This window comes from Myodes glareolus, chromosome 18 (assembly GCF_982192425.1).
Source record: "Myodes glareolus chromosome 18, mMyoGla1.1, whole genome shotgun sequence".
In the NCBI taxonomy this organism is placed as follows: Eukaryota; Metazoa; Chordata; class Mammalia; order Rodentia; family Cricetidae; genus Myodes; species Myodes glareolus.
Genome location: NC_142043.1, coordinates 16,924,722 through 16,942,995, shown reverse-complemented (window position 1 = coordinate 16,942,995; position 18,274 = coordinate 16,924,722). Strand labels below are relative to the sequence as shown.

Below are 18,274 nucleotides of genomic sequence, written 5' to 3'. Positions count from 1 at the left end.
CATGTGATCAAACCGAACTCTCTGAACGTGTCTGACAAGGAGAGCTGACTGAGAAGCCAAGGACAATGGCACTGGGTTTTGATTCTACTGCATGGACTGGCTTTGTGGGAATCTAGTCTGTTTGGATGCTCACCTTCCTAGACCTGGATGGAGAGGGGAGGACCTTGGACTTCTCACAGGGCAGGGAACCCTGACTGCTCTTTGGAATGGAGAGGGAGGGGGAGGGAGAATGGGGGGATGGGGAGGGAAATGGGAGGAGGGGAGGAGGTGATAATTTTTAATAATAATAATAATAATAAGTGTGAAACACATAAATCATTCATTAAATTTTTAATCTAACTACTAATTTGATAGATATCAAATATCATTAAGGACTGAGTCCTGTCCTAAGCACTGAGAAGGTGGAGGTTCCACAGTCAAACAGAAAGTGGCTGTGCATATATGTGCATGTCTTTAGTCATGGTATTTAAAACTCAAGAAACAGAGACCGGCAGATCTCTGTGAGTTCCAGGCTAACCTGGTCTACAAAGGAAGTTCCAGTCCAGCTAAGGACACAAAGTGAGTTCTTTTCTCAAAAATAAAAAATAAATAAAACGAAGAGTAGAAAGGAAACATCCTCACTTTCAAGAATTTTGGATTGATGCAGAGAAAAGAATGATTAACTAAGCCTGAACTACGGTGGTAGCAAGTGAACACTTGAGGGGAATGGCCATCAGGAAGCAGTGTGTGAAAGATTAGTCGCTGCAGTCTGTTAACCAACTTCCTTTTCACAGACCTGACACAGCAAGGAAAAGTGCACATTTCTTTCTTGAGCAACTGAACTAGAAACAGCTTCTTTTCTGGTTAGAAGTGTATAGAAAACTGACAAATTAGGTGACAGCAAGAAAGGTTCCTCCTCAGAAAAAAGAGACCTTGTCAGTGAAAGGAAAGGGGTGGATGGAAGATACTGAACCTTACATGTTCACCAGGGGCTGCATGCTCAGCATCCATCACAGTGATTCAGTTACTTATATATATTGTACTGTTATCATTTTTTCTGTGTCAACCGAGAAGTAAAGGCTCAATAAAGGCTATATAACGAGATAAGTAGTATGCACCGGTATTCCCAGCACTCCAGAGGCTGAGACAGGAAGTTTGCCAGTGTAAGTCTAGTGTGAGCTATATATCAAGATCATATGATACAGTTATCCACTCCTGGAGTACAGCTAAAGAAGTCAATGTCAGAATGGAAAAGATACCAACACACCGCTGTTGGTTGTACTTATTTTTAATAAATGAGTTGTGAAATCACCTTAGGCACCATAACTATGCACACAGATAAAGAAAACATGGAATGGAGGTCAGTGATATGACTCAATGGGTAAAAGGGTCTCCTACCAAATCTGATGACCCCAGGATTCACATGGTAGGAGGAAATTGTCTGCCACTAGCAGTACACTGACCTTAACACAGTATACATACACACAATAAATAAAATGTGAAAACCAAGAGCTGAAAAGAGAGAGAGAGATGGAGGGAAAGAGAGAGAGAGAGAGAAAAGAGAGGAGGAAGGAAAGAGGAAAGAAAAGAGGGAAAAAATGTAGCATGTGTACCTAATAAAGTATTATTTAGACATAAAGAATAAAATTATTATGTGAATGTAATAAAATATCATAATGTTAATTAAAATAAGCAAAACTCAGAAATATTACATGTTTTTTCTCATATACAGAATCTGAATGGTTTTTCGACACGTGACGTAGAAGGGGAACTATTTAGAAAGAGGAGCGGGCAGTAATAGGTGGAAGGAAGTAAAAGAGGGCAGTTGGGAAGAAGAGCATAATCAAACGGTGTTCTTTGTGTGTATGATAAAAGTAATGAAAACTATTAGAATTAGAATACACTAATAAAATATTCAATAATATTCTTTAAAAGTTGTCTATCATTGTACAATATAAATTATACAATGCAATATTCATACACCATTATTTCCCTCCATGTCCTTCTAGTGGCCCCAATCTCCCAAATATTTTTAGAAGAGATTAGTTTACTGAAGATCTGAAATAGAGTCTGTGCTCAGTTCTTATTAAGCTTCAGATAAATGCCCTGCGCAGAGTATTAAATGGGAGGAAACATAAGATCGCATAACCGTCTTAGAAATTTGAAGTTCTCGATGTGGTTTTCACATCCAAGCACCCACGAAGAGATCATGCTGCACTCTACTTACCAAACAATGCACTCGATCTCATTGCGCAAGTGTGGACTTGGTGCTCAGAGATAAGCATCAGGAAATATAAGCTTAATCCCAGTTTTACATAAAGAGAAAATCCTTCCAGGTTTTATTGGACAGAATAGGTTGAACTTGGAAGGTGAAAGGGGAAAGTTAAAAGATCAAAACAGGAAAAGGGTGAAGAACAGGGCTTATCTCAGCTTAATTATAAAATAGGTGAAAGACAATGACTATCGTAAACCTAGCAACACTTTGAAGTCTTTGATTTTCATCAGAAGTGTTGGTTCTATCTGGTCAGAATTGGAAAGATCTTTAATTTGTTAATAATTATATCAGCTTAAGATAATGAGTTGGTTTGATTCTTCTGCTATACTTGCGCTTCTGGCACTCATTCTCATTTTTATTTTAAATATGAGTGTCTGTATGGCTAAAGCATGCAAACTGCAGCCTCCAGGACCTAAACCCTGGCCAATTATTGGAAATCTACACATTCTCAACCTGAAGAGGCCATACCAAACAATGCTAGAGGTAAGACAAAAAGACATACAATCATACATGACAGCTCTCTTGGCACGGTGTGTGTGTGTGTGTGTGTGTGTGTGTGTGTGTGTGTGTGTGTTGTTACATCATTCTGGACCAGAAATGCTTATTAGCGTGCATGTGCTAACAACAGTTCATATATGTTTTGGGGGGTTAATCAGATATCAAAATTAAGAGTGCTGCTTAAAAATGCATATACATACTGAAATTTCTATGTGTGAGTGGTGTGTTTGTACAAATTAGCTAATATGATTCAAAGACTTAAGTGATAATTATATTCTTAAGTGTTTATGGCATGTAATCTTTACCTCAAATGTTTTAGGCTACATTTTGTCATATATGACCTACAACAAGACAACTAAGTTTTGATTATTGATGTATCTGCAGACTTCAGATTAACTACTCAAAATTCTATTATAAATAAGATGAAAATCTGTACTATGGGTCCAACAGTTTAGATCTAGGTCTTCTACCAGTCTGATGAATGAATTCAGCTTGCTCTGGGTCCACAGTTCAGATCTAGATCTTCACCAGTCTGATGAATGAGTTCAGCTCTTGTCCTTTGTGTTACTGTCTTCCAGTTTACAGAGTTCATACAAGAACTGGTCTGATTACACCACTTGGAGCTGGCAAATGATATAAAGTTTAAACTTTAAGTTCTAAAGTGTTTCTGAGTTGAGTTCTCACAGAATTTGTAACATTTTAATTTTAAAATATATTTTTTCTTTTCTTTTAATTTTGTTTTTCGAGACAGGGTTTCTCTGTAGCTTTTGGAGCCTGTCCTGGAACTCACTCTGTAGACCAGGCTGGCCTCAAACTCACAAAGATCCACCTGTCTCTGCCTCCTGAGTGCTGTAATTAAAGGCATGTTCCACTACCACCCAGTCTAACATTAAAATCTTAAAAGACAAGATATTGAAGAAGAAAAATACTATAATATTACCTCAATCAATCAAAAAAATAAAGTAAAATCACTTTAAATTTGCTTTATGCTTTTAATTCAATAAATCAACACAGGGATTTAGCCTATTCCCCCTAACCAACCTGGGGGGAACATTTTATCTTCATATTACAGATAAGTTTACTTCACAGAAATTACTTCCTAGAAACAAAATCAATACTTAAATCAACTTTGTGGCCCCTTATCCTACAGTTCAAAATCAGGTTAATTCCTCATAAGAATGAGATCTTCATTCAGCAAATCCCTTCATCTAATTATGTGTTCCTCAACTTTACTTTCACACTGCTCCTGTCCATTGTGTATATATTAACCAGGCTAAATTCTTTGCAGCATGTTTTTTTTTAATTTTCTTTCTCATTTCCACAGATTTGCCCATGTTCTGAACTATTTCCACCTACAGAAAAGGAAGGTTTCAACTCTTTTCCATAATCTGGACCCTTTTTCACCAAACTTATCCTTAAATTATTTTTCTTAGACATGCTAATCTACTCAATATAAAACAGTTCTCAAACAAAACACTCTGCTCTCGAATTTTTATCTTAATTTCTACTTTAGAAAGAGTGATTTTAATTGTACTAATTTTCTAAATCATTGAGTCATCCATCGATTCCTGTTACAACACTAAATAAGTAAGTTTCACATATAAGGGAGCATTCTGAGCCATCTTAGTCTTTACCGAAGCTCAGGTCGGGTAGAACACAGACTCTCAGGCAGCGTGTCACTGATTGTGTGGTTCTTGCTGAGCAGCATCAAGTACTTTGTGATCTCATGAAGACAAAATAACCTTTCTGCTCAGGTAAGGGAGCTGAGATGTAACGGAACCAAGAGTAAATCAGGATGCCATATATATTGGCTTCTGCTACCTTTCAATTATTAAAGAAAATAGAATTTTTTTCGATAAAAAAAATGTTGCCAGTAATGGAGAATTAACTTGGTCCTAACATCACATCACACCTTAAGAAACAGGATGTTCATGTGGAATATATTAGTGTGGTACCAAAGAAATGTTTTATTTTAGAGCTGTGGCTGTGCATTTTCTGTTTTCAAACAAAAAAATAATAGGGAGAGACAATGGTTCCATTCTGAAGTAAAAAAACAAGTCTTACTCTCACATTTGAAATCAAACAGAGCCCAGGAATTACGAACTGAAGGCCACCAGTGTGACTCCAGGTACTACAATGGCTGGAGGAGTAACTCCAGTAATGCAGGCCAGAGGTCATGATCAACTTCACTTTTGATTATGCCATGATGTTTCAGTTTTTTCTCTGATTTTTTTTTCACCAAAGCTCTCCAAGAAATATGGCCCCATTTACACCATTCATATGGGACCAAAGAAGGTGGTGGTGCTTTCTGGCTATGAGACGGTGAAAGATGCCCTTATTAATTATGGCAGTCAATTTGGGGAGCGTTCTCGGGTGCCTATATTTGAAAGACTTTTTGATGGAAAAGGTAAAGACCCCTAAACTTTGAATATATCCCTTTTGTTAAAGTTGTTAAATATTAACTATGTTCTATTTATTTATTCTTATCTCCTTACTTTGATAGTTTTATATGCTTTGGATTAATCTTTCTCCCTGGAAAATGGTGAATTTGTTTGCAATTCTTCATTGATCCCAAGCTTGATATAAGAATCAAATAGAAACTCAAAAATTGTATACTAAATTCAACAACAAAAATTACAAAATGTTTTCCCAACCCAGAAGTCCTTGCTGTACTACTTAAAAAAGAAAATACCTTTTTACAGGAGAAGAATGTGCTTCAGAGTCCACCACTATAAACCCAGAAAGGAATGCCTTTCACATATTGCATCAGATATTCACACCGAAGCCTCTCAGGATGAAAAAGAAATTAGCTAGGACTCATGATACTGGCTTTGCTAATTGGAGTCACACGAAGAGAAACAAATTTACCATATATGTATGGTACGCACGTTAGGTTAAGTTCGGCCCACCGAACCCTAGGTTCTTATCTTCCCAAAGGAGCTGAGAAACGGGGATTTTACCTCCCTGATCATTTCAGACAGGTCTCCAGATCTTGAGGAAAGACATTCTAGTCATACATCTAAACAATGATGACTTGGTTTTCAAAAAGATGTATGTATATTTCAAAGAGAAGGGAAACTGCTTAGAATGTTTTCTACAGCAGCTCTTCTAGGAAATGAAGAAAAGGGAGACTTTCTAATCTTTGCAGGGAGACCTCGTTTTCTTTCTTAACTTGCTGAGAAATGAAGCTAGGGTTTGAAAACTGCTAGATAACTACTATTAGACTATGCCATCAAACCATTCTTCCCTTATTTCTGGCAGGGAATATCAAAGCTTTCTTCCATAATTTTTATTTGTCCTTGACCACTAAATTTACCACTGTTGGAGGTAACTTAAACCCACTCCTTTCTCTCTAAGGAATTGCCTTTGCGCATGGTGAAAACTGGAAAACAATGAGAAGGTTCAGTCTGACCACATTGAGGAACTTTGGCATGGGCAAGCAGATAATAGAAGACACGATCATAGAGGAATGCCAGCATCTTGTACAGAATTTTGAATCTCATAAAGGTGTGTAGAGTAAATAAAACCATTTTATTTTTCATGAATGAGAAAACAACAAAAGGTGCATTTAGTCGTGTAGCTTGAAATAATTTAACTTGTAAAAAAAATCCCAAGGACATACAAATGAGGTCTACTCAAATACTGTCCATGTCAGGTGAGACATTTGTTCTTATTTTCTCCTGCTCCTTCCTCTCCCTCTTTCTCTGCCTCCTCCTTCCTCTCCCTCCCTCCCTCCCTTTCTGTGTGTGTGTGAATCAATTGGAATTTACTTTTATATAAAATAAATTTTGAACTGTTTGAAAGTATTTTGAAAATATGCTGTCCTTTTATTCTCAAATAAAATGCAATAATGTTCTTGTAAGGCAATATTTACTTACCAAGAAGTTAACTTTGACATAATACTTAGTATTTTATTTGAGAGTTTTTACCTACTGACACATCCTTAATAACCTCATAAGCCAAGTAAGCTTTTGTATATGACTGCTGGAGATGTAACTGGGTAAGGAACCTTGGGCCCATGTATACTAAGCAAGCACGTGACCACTAAGCTGCAGCTACAACCTTCCTTTTACTTTTTATTTTGGAAATTGATCCCACTAGGCTGTCTAGGCTGGCCTTGAACTCTTTCTACAGCCTAGGAAGTCCTCAACTTTAGATCTTCCTACCTCAGTCTCCCCTGTAACACGGATACAGGCCTGTGGAACCAGGTCTGATTTCACGCTCTGTGTAGATTTCAGTGATGGAGAAAACATCAGAATGTAGTAGAATTTCTAGCCCAAACTTCGGTGTGGCCTACTATAGTGAGTGATGTTTTCCCATATATTGTGCAATAACAACTCTCTCTCCACACACTGCACTACAAAGCTACACAACACACACACATACACACACACACACACACACACACACACACACACACACATTAAGTTGCCTGTGCCACATTATTCTTCCTTTAGCTGAGCTGAATTCCAGTCTTCTTTCATATTTCCATTTCATTTCCTTTGTGGCCATCTGAGCATTTGTGGCAACTTCTGGGCATGAGCCAGAGCTATAAATTTCACATCCCTGAGAGACACAACCGCAGCTAATCCTTCTCCGAAACTCTTCACTGGAAAGTCTGCCCCAGTCAGTCTGGAAGTGACTTAATGCTGTGTATGTGGTTATTCCTGACCTGCTCAATGAATTGCCTTCTAGGAAAACCCTTTGAGATCAAAAGAGTACTCAATGCTTCTGTTGCTAACGTCATTGTGTCCGTGTTGCTTGGGAAACGGTTTGACTACCAAGACCCCCAGTTTCTAAGACTCTTAACCTTAATTGGTGAAAATGTGAAGCTCATTGGAAGCCCAAGAATTGTGGTAATGTTTTTTCTTTCTTTTTTTTTTTTGATTTCCTTTAGTGATTTACATACTATGAGGTACACTTGACTATTCAAGAGACTGTACAAAGGATGCTAATGTGTTCTAAATATAATGGTATGGCAAACATGCTTGTTTAACCTACCTGATGGTTCTCTCACCACAAAACACTGCAATAAATACCTTGATGCATGGATTGTGAGACACACTAATGTATGGCTTTGGTATGTCTTATAATTGTAGCCATCTGTCATTTACCTACACCAACAATGATTCATGGGATATGAACTAAGCATCAATTAAATAAGAAGTGTAAGCATAGGAACCTTGGAGGAAGAGTGAAGCGGAGAGGGAAGAAGCAGAGAGGGGAGCAGAGAAAAATGTAGAGCTCAATAAAGATAATTTTAAAAAAAGAAGTGTATAGTAGAATTCAGTTAGGAAAGGGAGGTTAACAAGACAAACTAACAAGCATATTAAAGAGAAAGAAAATGCTCAACTAAACACTATCTCAATGTTTATGTTAATCTATACACATGGTCACAATGGCTCAGCAACCTGATTCTTTTATCGTTTTAAGTTCCATCTACTGGGAGCTGGAAAAATGGCTACTCAGGTAATAGCACGGGCTGCTATTTCAAAGGATCCTAGTTCCATTCTCAGAATCCATTAAGTGGATCATGGCCAACTGAAACCCCAATTCCATGGGATCAAATGTCCTCTTCTGATCTTTGTGGGCACCGGGCATGCAAGTGGTACACAGATATACATGCAGATGAAAACCAGTACATGTGATATATGTTTTTTCAAACTTATATCTTCCATCTTCCAGACCCAAGGAGGAAAAAAGAGGTTTATAAAATTTTGAATAGTATCACTACAGGCAACCATATAATTTCACTTTGGAACAATTTAGGCTTTTACTATAAATGCAGATCACCTCTCAATACTGATGCTTAGGACAGGCACAGGCAGCTATCTCATACAACCTTAGATGAGGGATCTTTTGCCTCTTTGGATCATCTTCACTACAGAAAGGATGTCATGAACTCATTTGAGAAGTGACTAAATATTAGATCTAACTAAAAGTAAGTATATTGAGAAATTTTAGCAAACAGTAAAGTTTTACCTGGAATGTCTTGCATTGCCCATCAGTTGCAAAAAATAATAATAAAAAGACAAGTATTAAGTATTGAATCTTTAGAATTAGCTTTTTTCAGAGAACCATTAACATTCTAAAAAGTCTTTCTTATATCTCATCCCCAGCCACAGATTAAATAGGGAAAAGAGGGGATGGAGATGGTCTCTCTGGTCAAGATAGCTAACACATCTTGTCCCTCTGCCCTCATTCTCTGGACATCTGAACTGAGAGCTTCTTGAAATCTAGTTGCCTTGGTTGGTGCCAACCCTGTACTCTTCCAGGGGCATCTAGACTGGGAGAAGGTTAACTGAGGACACACCAACCACTAATGGCATGCGTGAGCTAAGTTAGTAATGCCGTGTGCTTGGTGGATCCTTTCTACATCAAGGAGTTCAAAAATGTCCTTATAATACATAAGTGTCCCTGTCAAAGTCTTCTTGAAACATATTGAAGGGTTGAGGATGACTTTATAAAGTGGTACTTCCTGATGGGAGCTACAGATAATGTCTGTTACAAACTGAAGTGTTTCCGTGGTTCTACAGAAAACGTAAGTGGATTTATTGTGCTGGTTAGGATTAAGATGATGCAGTTGTTTACCAGGATTCACAGAAGATAAAAAAAAAAAAACCACTGGGCTTCTTTCTCCCAACATAAAGTTGATACTATTTCTGTATACCGTATCACCTTTAATTCCGTTACCCCGCAGATACAATATGCAAAATACTCTCCATAGACCAAAGCTTATGAGCTGTATCGGGATTCACTATTGGTTGTTTAATTCTGACAAATGGGAAAGCATCGTTATATAATTCTGTTTGTCATCCTTAGCTGAGGCAAAAACTGAAACCGTTATTTCTGCAATTTTTCAATAATAATAATATTTTCACTTGCTTTGTCCCAACTAGCTTATACCCATACTTAAAGTATTTTTTTTAAATCTTTTAGCTTTTTAATATGTTTCCTGTTTTGGGATTTCTCCTAAGAAGCCACAAGAAAGTCATAAGGAACAGAGATGAATTATTTTCCTTCATAAGGATGACCTTCCTACAACATCGTCATAATCTTGACAAAAATGATCCCAGAAGTCTCATTGATGCTTTTCTGCTCAGACAGCAGGAGGTAATGGTGCTTATCTCAGAGGATTCTTTGATTATGATTTGCTATTAATTTAACTAATAACTTCTAGAAGCAAAATATTGCTTCAGAAAAGATAGACACTGGACTCAGATTAACAGTGGGTCGTTTATAAACTGAAGATGTTATTTACTACATTTTGTTTACATTTGCATATTATTATCTGGGGAAAGATATAACCATCTTTTTATTAGTTTTTTAAAAATCTTGCAGTGCGTTTCATCTGTTAAATCCAAGAAATATTACTTTGTTTAAAATTTTAAAGAGGAATACTAAAGAGAAATATAAAAAATTTAAAAAGAAAAAAATTAAAGAGAATAAATATGGTATTTCGCAATACTATAATATGATACAGGGAGTGTCTCAATAACTCAATTGAATGCTATCTTGTAAACTTCCTAAATGAAAACAGCCTTTGCTATTTTCAGATTTATTTAGCATTGTTAGCATCTGGCACTTCTCCACATCCTCCAATTCTGTAAGACAGCTGCATAATAAAGGGAAAGTCCTCTAAGTGGAACAGTGCATGACCGGCTGTTTTTAATTTATGGTAATCTTTTACAATTTCCCATTGTGAGATTATTACATAACTAATGATGAATATTACCATTTTAGGAAAACGATCCATCTGCTGACTATTTCAATGAAGAAAATTTGTTAGCCCTCGTTAGTAATTTGTTTGCAGCAGGAACAGAGACCACGGCCTCCACACTGCGCTGGGGAATTATACTCATGATGCGATACCCTGAGGTTCAGGGTAAGTCTCGAAGATTCAGAGCATTACCCCAGTGAAGGAAAACAAAAGTTTCTGGGAATCAAAAATGCAGAACTTCACAGTCATACTGGATACCTGTACATTGTAGCCTTGACAATGGCTTATGTGGTTACTTTCCTTTGAGAATTAGAAAGAGGGCTTTGGGGCTGGGGATGTGGCTCAGCAATTAGTTAATCCTCTTGTAGAGGATCAGAGCTCTGTTCACAATTTTCACATCAGGGGAATCACAACTCTAGCTCCAAAGACTCTTTCTTCTGTATTGCATGGGTGCCTGAACTCACATTCACACACACACACACACACACACACACACACACACACACAACTGAAAACCAAATAAATCTTTTGAAAGTAAGTAGTGTTTGCTCTTTACACACCCTGAGATGATCTGAAATCATGCTTGTTCACAGAGCAGCTTAGAAACAGAAGCAGAAAGTCGGAAAGATGATAAAGAAAGCCCTCAAATTGGGAGAACATTTCGGTTTGACTTTAATATATAAAGAAGACGTGGGGGAAAAAATCACTTGAATTCATGTGCAGGCAGAACCCTAACCTCTAATTGTGTTGTATCCAGAAAAGGTCCATGATGAGATCATCAAAGTTGTGGGCTCATCTCAACCTCGAATTGAGCACCGAACTCAAATGCCCTACACAGACGCTGTAGTTCATGAAATACAGAGGGTGGCTAACATACTGCCCACAAGCTTACCCCGTGAGACAACCACAGATGTTATGTTTAAGAACTACTATATTCCAAAGGTAAGGGCTTACGCAGGTGAGAGGAGAGAGTATATCCCAGATGTTTAACATGGTAGGAGCATTGAGACTGAAGCCGGGGACACTCTTGGCCCACGTTTCTCCTTCCCACCCGCTCCCTCTCCTTTTTTTATCTCTTGCCTTTCCTCCCTCTCCATTGTTCAAAATAAGATAGCTGAGTGTTTGAGTGTGTGTGTGTGTGTGTGTGTGTGTGCGTGTGTGAGTATGTATGTGCATGTGTCTGTGTGTTTGCGTGTGTGTAAGTGTGTGTGTGCGCATCTGTGTGTATGCAACTGATGACAAGATGTTATAACTGAGAAAAAAAATGGGATTCAGAGGATGTAACCATTTTCTGGGATGAAAGATTGCTCTTTGAAGGAGCCAGGATGCCAGGTAAAAGGTGTCACTCTCAGGGTCCCGAGCTTTTTTAAGGCAGGCTCTTTCATTGGCACCTCCGTTGTTCAATTCCATTATCTCATGAAGTCATGCCTATGGATTCCCAGGCTCCTTCTTCATCAAATCTTTGAGTTCCTATGGAAAATTGAAGACATGTATGTATCCCTTCCTCAAACTAGACTGAAGGTGAGCATGGCCAGAAACACACATGTGAAACACACATGGCACCAATGGTTTTCCTCAGTACCTAATGTGAGGCCTGCTGGTGGACCCACATCTGCATAAAGCCATGGTGCTACTGATCATTTGGAATTCTTTTTCCTACACGACTGCACCCCACTCTGGGAACACTCTCTGAACAAGACTGTACTAACCTTTGGAGCTTTTCTTCTCAGCCTATGTTAGGTATACTGTTGAGCTGAGTTAACCCAATTAACAGTGAAACAGAAAAACAAATGCAAACAACGTGGCAGCGGTCAGTTTCACACGACTATAATAAAATATACAAGGCAGCTATCTTGCGAAAAGAAACAGTTCATTCGACTTAGAGTTTTGCCAGGTCACGTTGAAGATTAGATAGTCCAGGCCATCTAAGTTGAACTGGTGAGGACAGTAGCTGGCATTGAGAGGACTGTGAAGCTAGTGAACAAAGACTGACTGACTGGAGTCCCATAATCCCCTAGAAGGGAACACTGCCACTGGTATAAAGATGAACCAGTCCCGTGGTCCTCATCTCCTAAAGTTCTACCACAGCCTTTGGAAGAAGTCATGAACATAGAGTCTGTGGAAGAATCTCTCCACCTTCAAGCCATAGCAAAAGTGAAAACAGAGAGGCAATGTTAAATGTGATCCACAAGAAGCAGTAGGAGCGGTAGGATTTTAGTTTTAGCCTCCTACCGTGCTGCAATCCATGTAAAATGCTGTTGTCAAGAGGACTTTGCAGGTACAGGGATATCTAGTTAATGTGCTGTGCTACTAGGAAGTAGGCTCAGTCTTGGCACAGCTCAATCAGCTTTTTGGTGAAATGAATATAATTAACATGTTTGCTATGAGGCAGAGAAAGTAAATTTACATATAATCTAGATAAATAAATATGTAGATAGATGATAGATAGACAGATAAGTAGATAATGATAGTACCCACATGTTTTAAAACAAAATTCTTTTACTCAATTGTCTACTTGAGTAAAAAAAAAAAAAACCACACATTTTCTTTGATAAAGTTAGCCAAGAGATTATATTCCAAATTGTCATTAAAGATGTAGATATCAAAATAAAATAGTGAATATTTTCTTTAATTAATTAATTTATTTCCTGATGACTAAACTTGAATGTTGTGTAGCCAAGGCAGGCACTCTTGTGCCTGAACTAGGCCTCCTGCTCAGAGTTCTGTGTGTAATCATACTTTACCGTGTTTTGTTTGCTGTCATTCTCAGAATTCCCTGTCCTATACAGTTAAAAATCATCCCTTCATTTACAGAAAGTTGTTTTACAGCATGTGGCACAACATACAGGCAGAGAAGCTTATGATTTAGAATCTGTCCATATAATCTTGGATTTGGTATCCACTGTCATGGACCTTGAGGGATAAAAGAGCAAGTCTTCACCGAGCCATTGAACCTTCCAGAAATTCTGCCTGGTTCTTTTGTATTCTTTCATCTACAGCTTACAACACAAGTTAGGACCACTCAACTTTCCCCACACAGACTTAGGAATGAATTTGTTAAATTCATGAAACTATTAAACATTAACAAGCTGAGTGAAGAACCTGTTAAATAACATATTGTTATCACATAACCAATACACACTAAAGGCTCGTTTCCAGGTCCTGCTTTCAGTGAGGAGCGGAGGGAAACTTTGGGACTAAAGGGAACATCACATTACTGACCTTAAAGCCTTCCCAGATGACCGTATTTCTTTCCAGAATACACCGTATCTAGAAATTGCCAGCCATGGTTATAACACATTGCAGAGGAGCCTCTTAGAAAGAAACATCATTTTTTTCACTAACAATACTACCTTTTATTTCTAGGGCACAGAGGTCATCCCTCTGTTGACATCAGTACTGCGGGATCAAACCCAGTGGGAAACACCAGACACTTTTAACCCCACTCATTTCCTCAGCTCCAAGGGGAGGTTTGTCAAGAAAGAAGCTTTCCTGCCCTTTTCTGTGGGTAAGGTGCCTTATTTGACACAGCTGCTTTAACAAGTAAGAGGGCTATCACCTCAAGAGTATGCTCAGGTCTTGTGGTTTTCACTCTGAAAGATTACATTCAGTTTTGCTTTTGCCCCATGATCAATATTGTATTCAGGCCCAGCTGGCTGCCTTTGCATACCCTGTGAAGTCTCTTTCAACCTTTAAGCAAGCAGCAGCCATCCATATTTAGGATGAGTAGCCTGTTTGGGAATTTCCCCCAGTTTAGTGTGGAAATCAAAATTTTCTTTGTAGTACTGGGGAGATGACTCAGCAGTTAAAAGAAATTTTGTGAAGGACCCGAGTGGTTTTTTTTTTTCTTTTTTAAGAGTTATTCATTTTGTGTATACTAATGCCCTATCTGTATGTACACCTGCACACCAGAAGGAGGCATCAGATTTCACTACAGGTTGTGAGTCACCATGTGAGTACTAGGAATTGAACTTGGGACCTCTGAAAGAGCAGCAAGTGCTCTTAACCTTTGAGTCATCTCCCCAGTCCCTGAGTATGGTTCTTAGCACCCACATTTGACAATGATAACTGTTTGTAATTCCAACTTAATGAGTCTCCAGTGCCTTTGGATTCTGCTGGCATATATTTACACATACCTACACACAAACACACAGACATACATATAATTAAAAATAAATCTAAAAAACTGGAATGTATTGTGGGCCTCCATTAAAGAAAGCTAAGACTAACAATACTACTTTTGGGCCTCTCTATGTAGCTCTTGCCATCCTGGAACTCACTATGCACACCAGGCTGACCTCAAACTCAGAGAGATCCATTTGCCTCTGCCTCCAGAGTGCTGGGATGAAGAAAATGTGCCACCACACCCAGCCCCATACTACTTCTTAGTCATAGACGCCAAGTAAAATTCAAACTATAAGAAAAATATTAAATATTAATCAATTTTATGTGTCTACTATTAGTGTTAGCTATAACCTCTTCGTTCTTATGCCCCTCTAGCTGTGGGGAAGGTACCCTTTTCTTCCATTTCCATTTACAGATACATCCACACTGTCAAAGTCTTGCACTGTGAAGGGCTTTTGTGATCTAAACATCTTTGTCTTTAATTGTCTCCAGGCAGCATCCTCAGAGTTACACACACAATAAGATCCTCTTGCTAGGGTTGGAACCTCTCATACCACATGCTTTATCTTGTTGGGCTGGTCAGAATTTTCCATTAAACTCAATGAAGCTTAAGCAGAAGGTCATAACTAACATCCCAAGGTCTTTACTTCTCTTCCTGTTAAACACCATTCAGTTACGTTCTTATTTCTCGGGAGATGGAAAGAGCTAACCCCAAACCTACATTAGCTGACCCTTTCACAGCCTTCTCCAAGGCTTGCGACACTGTGTTATAATTATCACTTACCTATTGGGTCACCTGTTACACAGGCAAGACAACGAGAACAATAGCAGTAGGAAAGCCAAGCACAATAATACCCGTGTCTTGTTGACATTAAACCTGCTTATCACTGAGTGGCTAGTTATTTTATGGACGTTACTAAACAGAAAAGAAATACCCATGACTTTGGACCCCATAAAAACCTTGCCTTGTTACTGGGCCCAATAAGAAAATGCGTAGTTATATGTGGAGTTCTTCTGTTCCGTGTAGCTCTCCAATAACCAAAAGGTTAACATGAGATCTTTCCCTCTGTTGTAAAATAGAAGTCTTCTATGATTTTGGACATTTGCAGTTTATGTTTTAAAAAATAAAAAAACAAAACAGAGCTCTACAGCTGTATTAATTATAAAAATTACCAGCCATAATGTAAGCAGCACTTTAAAGGCCTCCCTCTGGGAGTAGTTAAACAGACCTGCTGTGTCTTCAGAAGGACTGAAAGCCGACTATACATTAAAAATGCGGCATTTCATTCAAATGTGTGGCCGTCAATCTACAACACGATTGAAAAATTCATTCTATTTAATCTAAAAGTAAGATCATTCTTCACACAGTATAATCTAGGAAATATAGATAACTACCAAGAGCGTATTATTTTAATAAACTTCTACCAGGAAAGTTTCCTTTCTCAGTTTTATTTAATTCTCCCAAACAATGTAGATTTCAGAATTATATCAGTTGGATCTCGCCTACCAAATGCTTCTACAGATTAATGACCTTTTCAAGATCACTGTGACCTAGCTCCTGCTCCTTACTCTTTTCCATATAATCTCCCTGGTGCCCCGTATAGCGAGAGTCAAATCTCGTGCAGCCAATGGCACAAGGACCTCATCCTCACCTTCCCTCATTGCCACCCGGCGAATTTCTCATCCTTTCTTTCAAAGCTTGCTTATAAAGCTCTCAATCGAAGAATGAGCCTTCCCTGGCTTACTGGGCATCTTTCCACATGTCTCCTTGTGACACTGCCTATTTATCTGTAGGTCATCTACTACACCACAGTTCTCTTGAGAACAATAGCAGACGCTTAGCCAAGTTCAGTAGCTGTCGTGTTTTCATTAAATGTGAGTTTGTGAATGAAATGGCTAGCTTTTACTTAGAAGACATATCATGTGCTTGCTTTTACACATGATCTTGTGTCACACATGACTTTGTCAAAAAGCCTTTGCAAATTAAAATGTTGTTATTGTTACTTTTTCTATTGCTGTGATAAACACCATGTCCATAAAAACAATTTAGAGAGAAAAGGCTTATACTTCTGGGTCATGTTGCATTACTGAGGGAAGTCAAGGCAGAAACTCAAGACAGGAGCCTGGAACCAGAGGCCTTGGGGGAACGCTGCTTCCAGCCTCCACCTCTGGCTCATGCTCAGCCAGATTTTTTTATACACCATATCCCAACTTGCCTAGGGAGGAAGTCACCCACAGTGTGCTGGGCTTTCCTATATCTATGATCAGTCAAGATCAGTTGAGGTTGCCTCATTAAAGCTGCCATTGGATTTATTTTTTATTATTTATACGTCCTGCTTTGAAACAACAAAAAAATAAATAAATAAAGCTCAGCAAAGGTTGATGACTGACCCACTCATTCCAAAGTAGTGGAGAATGTGTAATCTGGTTTTGTCTTTGTCTGGGATTGTTTACGTTTTTGTACTAATGTCTTTATTTTTACCCTTTTTGTTGTTGTTTTGTTTTTCGAGACAGGGTTTCACTGTAGCTATCGAGCCTGTCCTGGAACTAGTTCTTGTAGACCAGGCTGGCCTCGACCTCACTGAGATCTGCCTGCCTCTTCCTCCTGAGTGCTGGAATTAAAGGCACGTGCCACCACTGCCCAGCCTGTGCTGACGTCTTATAACCTCCTGCGGTGTCTGTGTCTTCCAGGTCGTCGGATGTGTGCTGGCGAACCACTGGCAAAAATGGAGCTTTTCCTTTTCTTCGCCAGTCTCATGCAGAAGTTTACCTTCCAACCACCCCCTGGAGTCTCCCATTTGGACCTGGACCTAACCCCAGACACTGCTTTTACCATGCAACCAAAGCCTCATATGATATGTGCTCTGCTCCGAGCCTAAGGTCTTTGAGTTTACTGAAGCCCCAGTTCTTGGTGTGACCTGTGGTCCTCTGCACAAAAGCTTTCCTTCCCTTCATTACAGCTATGGTATTTGGCCAAGTCCTTCATGATTCTTTTTGCAGTTAGCCGCGTTCTCAAAGAGGGCTGTCTTTTCAAGTCAGAATGAGTTTCTCGGCTGCTATAGAAGAAAGCTCACTACCAAACGTGAAACAGACGTGGGCTTCTTAGCCATGCGATATCTAAGAATGACCAACCAAGAGTCATAATTGGTGTTTGTGTGCAGGGGCACTATAATATCCATGAATATCATCACAACTGCGGTAGAGAAAACTCAACTTATTAATGCACACATTAAACACAAGGCATTGTTTTCATTCTGGGAATAAACAAGTGGTGGCTAATAACAGATAATTGGTTGTGAGTATAGCCAGTTTGCTGAGATCAGAAAGTATTAGTTAATTAGGGTCCTACTAGATGGGTACACGGGGATGGGAGGACAATAAAGGCACTTGCTGTGTAAGCCTGGCATGGCACCCTAAGTTGGATCCCCAGAACTCATGTAAAGGTAGAAAGAGAGAACTGACTCTACAAAAGTTGTTCTATGACTTGCACATGTGTGCTATGACATGTGTGCTTACACCCGTACACCACACACACTCACACACGTACTATCACTGGTGATCTTACATGTTCTGAAAAGGAAAGTATTCACCTGCGCTCTGGCATACCCAGAATGCCTGTGCTTAGCACTCTAAAGTCCCAATGGGGCCACAGGCAAGGGACCGTGGCAGCAGAACAA

The 18,274-nt window shown here is 38.9% G+C and overlaps 1 protein-coding gene across 1 annotated transcript; it reads left to right on the top strand.

Moving 5' to 3' along the window:
* Window positions 1-2,487: 2,487 nt before the first annotated feature.
* Window positions 2,488-18,011, top strand: LOC125405920 (cytochrome P450 2K6-like). The gene is made up of 9 exons (XM_048442709.3): window positions 2,488-2,737; window positions 4,997-5,159; window positions 6,110-6,259; window positions 7,448-7,608; window positions 9,692-9,865; window positions 10,496-10,637; window positions 11,230-11,414; window positions 13,839-13,980; window positions 17,289-18,011. The coding sequence occupies exons 1-9, from the start codon at window positions 2,555-2,557 to the stop codon at window positions 17,474-17,476; spliced, it is 1,488 nt and encodes a 495-aa protein (XP_048298666.3). The 5' UTR covers window positions 2,488-2,554; the 3' UTR covers window positions 17,477-18,011.
* The last annotated feature ends 263 nt before the right edge of the window (window positions 18,012-18,274 follow it).